This window comes from Phodopus roborovskii, unplaced genomic scaffold (genome assembly GCF_943737965.1).
Source record: "Phodopus roborovskii unplaced genomic scaffold, PHOROB, whole genome shotgun sequence".
NCBI lineage: Eukaryota > Metazoa > Chordata > Mammalia > Rodentia > Cricetidae > Phodopus > Phodopus roborovskii.
The window spans coordinates 11,476,660-11,482,659 of record NW_026126525.1 but is presented as its reverse complement, the minus strand read 5'-3'; the positions used below and the strand labels follow the sequence as shown (position 1 = coordinate 11,482,659).

At 46.8% G+C, this 6,000-nt stretch overlaps 1 protein-coding gene across 1 annotated transcript in view; it reads left to right on the top strand.

The window, feature by feature from the left end:
- The first annotated feature begins 1,743 nt into the window (after positions 1 to 1,743).
- Fam47e (family with sequence similarity 47 member E) overlaps positions 1,744 to 6,000 on the top strand; it is a 28,115-nt gene continuing 23,858 nt past the window's right edge. Inside the window, exon 1 of the mRNA XM_051198580.1 lies at positions 1,744 to 1,820. Coding sequence (XP_051054537.1) covers positions 1,744 to 1,820 — 77 coding nt within the window. The remainder of the gene's footprint in view (positions 1,821 to 6,000) is intronic.

The following is a 6,000-nucleotide window of genomic DNA, read 5'->3' as shown; positions in this document are numbered from 1 at the left end:
CTTCCTTCCCTTCTTTTCCTGGGGATTTAACTCCGCCCTCAGATGCTGGGCAAGCACTCCACCAAGGGACACAGTAGAGCTAAAAATGTACCTGAGCAACAGTTATAGAGGTAACCGGGCACAATCTGGGTCAGTACAGGAGGCTTCTGGGTAATTGTAAGTGCCGGCTCTTACAGACAGTCTTGCTTAGGGTTTTTATTGCTGTGAGGAGACACCATGACTATTGCAATTCTTATAAAGGAAAACATTTAATTGAGTGGCTTACGGTTCAGAGATTTAGTCGTTGTCACCATGGTAGGACATGGCAGCATGCAGGCAGACATGTGCTGGAGAAGGAGTCTGTGTCCCACACTGAGAATAGCTTGAACACAGGAGACCTCAAAGCCCATCCCCACAGTGACACACTTCCTCCAACAAGGCCATAAATCCTAATAGTGCTGCTCCTAATGGAGGCCTTTTTTTTTTTTTTAAACCACATTTAATGAGCTAGGGTTACCTGATTATGTTTGACCAAAGCTTACTTTTACTTACATCTGAGTGTCCTGGTCCCATTCCCTAAGTCCGTAGAAACAGAACCCAAATTTAACCAGCATTTGTTAATTCCTTGTCAGTTCCCACATGCTGTGGTCTGAGTATTTGTGCCCCACCCCTTTAATCTGTTGAACTCTGAACCCTAACCCCCAAGGTGATGGTATTAAGAACACTGTCTTAGTCCTTTTCTGTTACTATAACAGAACGCCTGGGATTGGGCACCTTATAAAGAGCAATGTTTACTTTTCATGGTCGTAGAGGCTGCAGCTTAAGAGCAGGTAGCAGCAATGAGGGCCACACATTGCAGAGAACTGGAGTTCAGTTCCAGGCCCCCATGTCAGGCGGCCACAACCACACCTAATTCTAGTTCTGGTCTCCCTGGACAGAGACAAAAGCAGACACATAAATAAAATTAAAATAAATTAAAAAAACAATAGCCACTCTGTGGCTCTGAAGAAAGCACACACAACCAGTGCTTCTGTGTTGTTAAGTGTCTGTTTTTTTCCGTGTCAGCATTTCTGGTAACCCTTCCCAGTGTGACCTTCTCCCTTAACCTGGGTCCTGGAAGGGCTCATAAAGGAAGAGTTTGTGTGTTTCTAGCTCATTTTAGTGTTCAGCTCACCTGTAAAGTGGGCAGCCTCTGGAAGGTATCCCTTTTCATGAAATCAGGCCTCTCAGAAGTAGCAAGCAAACGTAAAGTAGAAACACATCCTCCTGTAATTGATGCTTACATGAGACCTTGCTTACCAGGCCAGTAGGATGGCAACACTGGGTGTGCCAAGTGCCTTGAAGTTGGTGGCTAGACACAAGTTCCTGAAAGCAAAGTGCCAAAGCCTCTTCCAGTTAGCTTCTGTCCTCCCCCTCCCCTCCCCTTTCCTGTTTGGTTTCTTCTCCACAGTAAATATTTATTTAAAAACCAACGAACCGGAAGAAAAAAAAATCCTCGGGTCTCCAGTAAGTTCCTCCGTAGGAGATGCACGCACCTTTCCACCAGGAAAATCTGACTAAATCGAGGTCTGACTCCTTCCCTTCAAGCCAGTTGCACACAGGAGAGAGAATGGCAGTTCAGCCCTGGTACTGTTGGACACCTCAGCAGCTACAGGGCAAATTGGGCAGGTCTGAGCAGGGCTGTGCTGGTCTCCTAGCGACCCGGGAAGCTGTGGGGTAACATGCCACCCACGGCCCAGCAGTGGTCCTGCAACCAGCGGCGCCATGGCGGGGCGTGGGCAGCGGCTCCAGCCCACGACTTTGGCTTCCAGGCTGTTGCAGGAGCACCGGAACTGTGGGCGGTAAGAGCGGTGCCACTGGGGCTCATGCAGCTGGCCAGGAAGCCTGGATCCCCTGCACTGGGTCCAAGAAGGTCTTAGCTGCTGGGGGAGGTTGCCTTCTAGTAGTGTCCCTTGTGCCCTTGCTATTGCAGTAGAGTAAAAGGGCCAGTGCTGGATCTGCCCCGTCCGCACCCCCCTCACCCCATCCCCCATGGGAAGTACACAGCTCTTTGGGTTTGTTTGTTGCCTCAGCCCCAGGAAGAAGTAGTTTAAAATCCGCGGACCAGATAGGAAAATGGTGGCACACAGAGGCCACTAAGGAGGCTGTCCTAATCTAGGCTTCTTATCACCTGTCTTTAACACACTGCGGGAGTGGTCAATGCTTTTAACAGATGCTCTGGGACCTCAGGTCCAGGGCATCTGTGAAGCCTGGAGTCTTTATCCCCAGTTGGACGCTTGGTGGGAGTTTGCTTGAGATCCTGGGAAGGCAGGTCACTACTTTGAAGGGTTGGTGGGGGAAGCAAGAGGATTTTATGTCCCCTTGCTCAAGAGTGAGTTTTAGTTTGTGAAGAGGCACTTCAGTGTGGTGATGAAGAAGGCAGCAAGCCTAGAATCAGAAAGGCTAGTAGCTCAAGAAATACCCCAGGCTAGTCCTCTTGCCTCAGCCCCCCAGAGCACAGGGATTAGAGGTGTGTCACCACACCCAGCTCCCTGGGCTCTTCTTTTCTTACTGTGAAATGGGAAGAAGTCAATGAATCAGCTTTATAGGCAGGTGAGGATTCTTGGGACTAGCCATACATAGAACACAATGCGCTCTGTATGCATGTAAGCAATTACGAATGTTTGGGAAGTCTTACACACACACACACACACACACACACACACACACACACACACACTGAAAACCTATATGCTTTGAAATAATTGTAGGCTCAGAGGCGATTGTAAATGTCCAAGATCCCATCTAGCCCTCCCCAATTGCATCCAATGGCACTGTCTTACATGTTTACAGAATGCCACCTTCTCACCAGGAAATCGACCTTGGCACAATATGGTGGTTAAACAAGACTTCTGCATTTCATCAGCTCTCATTTCAGCAGAATTTTTGTCTGTAGACTTCCAGATACTAAACGGCTTCATAATCACAGTATTAGTTACCTTTCTCATTGCTGTGGCAGAAGAGCTGGCCAAAACAAGGGAAGGACTGGTTCTGGCTTATCATTTGGGGAGGTATGGGTCTATGTCAGTGAGGGAAGTGGGCAGCCCAAGCAGTCTCATCCATGGAGATGGGAGCTTTTGGCAGGAGCTGTGTACATTGTGGGTGATCAGGAGCACAAATGGACAGGAAGCAGGTCAGGAGTTTTACCTTGAAGGCTAGAGAGGTTTCACATCCTCCAAAGTTCCATAATCTCTAAAAACAGTGCCACCAGCTAGAGACCAAGTGTTTAAACACAAGAACCTATAGGGAACATTTTGCATCCAACAACCTCACAGGAGCAACTGTGGGACCCTCATTGTCCATCTCTCACCCCCAACCAACCATGAATCTTTTCCAGTTCTGTCATTTTGAGTGTTTTAAGAATGTTAACTAGTGGCTTGAGAGATGGCTCAGCATTAAGAGTGTCCAATGCCCTTCCAGAGGACTGGAATTGGGTTCCTAGCACCTACATCAGGCAGCATACAAGTGCCAGTAACTCCAAGTCCAGGGAATATGATAAATAAAAATTTAAAAAACAATGTTAGCAAACTAGAATAATGTAGGCTTTGATATTTGATATCAATATCCTTTGATATTGGCTCCTTTTCACCCATAAAGCTTGTGAGAGCCATCCAACTTGTATGTGTCAATTATTTGTTCATCTGGTTGCTAAGGAATGTGTTTTGTGATATGTGTATACTACAGTTTGTTTCTTTAGTCACTTGAAGGTCTCCAGGCTAGTTTCAGGTTTTGCTATTATGTACAAAGCTGCCACGGGCCTTTATGTACATGTTTTAGAAGAACGTATATTTTCTATCGTTAGGATAAATGACAATATATTATATACTAATGTTTGTGGAAATAGTAAACATTCAGGGGAAAATATCTCTAGTTTTATGTTATTGGTCAAGCAAGATTATTTGTGAGTTTAAGATTATTTGTGGAGAGTTGAAGCTGGGGACACAGCTCAGTTTGCAGTATGCTTTCCTAGCATGAAGCTTTGGGTTCAACCCCTAGTACCCTATAAGCCAGACATGCTGGTGCATGAATCATAGCATTCAGGAGGTGGAGGCAAGAGGCTCAGAAATTTCAGAAATTGAAGGTAGTTCAAGGTCATCTTCTACAAGTCTGATCTGAGAGTAGCCTGCCTCTGTCTCCTGAGTGCTGGGATTAAAGGCATGTGCCACCACTGCCTGGCCTCTATGCTGACTAGTGTGGCTAGCTTTGCCCTCCGATCTTCAGGCAATCTTTATTAGCTCATAAACAAAACATCACTACAGATTGGGTTTGGCATAAAGGGCCATTATGGTTGACAGGGCCTAAAGGCAGAAAAATCTCCAGGGGAAGACAACAGCTTTCAAAATGTCTGAGGCAGGCTGGCATTAGTTAGGTCATTCACTGCCTGGGTTCTGAGGCCTGGCTTTGGCATTGGTGTGTCTGATTATTCTAGATCTGGTGTCACTTTCCTTCCCGTGTGCCATCTGCCCCTTCCATCTCTTCTCCATGTCCTGACTGCTCTATCCCAGTGGGGGCCAGGAGGGGAAGGAAGCAGAGAGACATAGGCCTCGTAGAAGTCAGATGGGAGGAGGGGTGAAGGAGAGAGTCTATGGCTCACCTGAGGTGAAGAGGGTCAGACCACCCATGGCTCCAGGAAAACATGCATCTCGTGAACCAGAACCTGGAGAACCTTCTGACTCTTCAGGAGGATCTCAAATGCCAGATAACTGCAGAAACAATGATAACGATCAGCCCCAGTGTAGAGTTAGCCATGGTTCACTGGCGCTTTAAACTGCATTCTATGCACGTATGCACATGTGGATATGCACACATGAATACATGTGCTCCTGGAGGCCAGAGGCATTGGACTCCTGGGGAGAGTTCACCTGTGTGGCTTTGACACGTGTTTTGTCTTTTTACTTCTCCATGCCTCACTTTAGCTATAGGAATAACACTAGTACTGACTAAGTGGAGTTGTTATGAGATTTAAATAGCCTGTGGTATGAAAGCACTTAGAACAGTTCCTGTTTGGTGGGGAATTCTCATTTGTGTAGCTATTATGATTCTTTAAAGAAAACTTGTCTATTTGTGCATGTGTGCACATTGAGTGTGTGTGTCTGTTTGTGCATCTGTGTGTACATGTGCATGTGTGTTTGCCACTCTGTGTGTGTGCACATGTACACTGTGTGTGTACATGTACACTGTGTGTGTGTGTGTGTGTGTGTGTGTGTGTGCATGTAGAAGTCAGAGAACAACCTTTGAGAGATGGTTTTCTCCTTGTACCATGTGGGTCCTGGGATTAGGCTTGGCAGCAGGCACCTTTGCACACAAAGCCATCTGCCAGACTTCACACACACACACACACACACACACACACACACACACACACGTACGTAAGGAGTATGGTTTTCCTCCCGCCGCCGCCGGTCTTGTCCCGCTGCCGTGCCAGCCCCAATTAACACACTGACACTCTGTATTTGATATAATGCTGTTGGCCAGTTACTTGTTTCTTTTCGGCTAGCTCTGTCTTAATTATTAACCCATTTCTATGTATTTCCACATGGTCTTATCTTACCGGGGAGAGGCGGCTGGTGGTTCTACTCTCTCCAGACTCTCCATCTTGACTCCTCCTTACTACTTCCTCCAATCCTCCTTGTCTCCTAGTCCCGCCTATCTTGCTTTCCTATTGGCCAACAGTGCTTTATTCATTAACCAGTACGAGAAACATATTTACAGAATTGCATCTCCCATCACACACACATACACACACACACACAGAGAGAGAGAGAGAGAGAGAGAGAGAGAGAGAGACAGACAGACAGACAGACAGACAGACAGACAGAAAAACAGTCAGCCAGCCAGACAGACAGACAGACAGAGACAGGACTAAATGACATATTGTAGCCTAGTGTAGCTTGTGGGCTATCATTTCTCAGCCTTCCTCTTGAGTTGAAAAGAGGAAACCAGGGCTGTCCCAGTTAGGGTTTCTATTGCTGTGAAGGGACC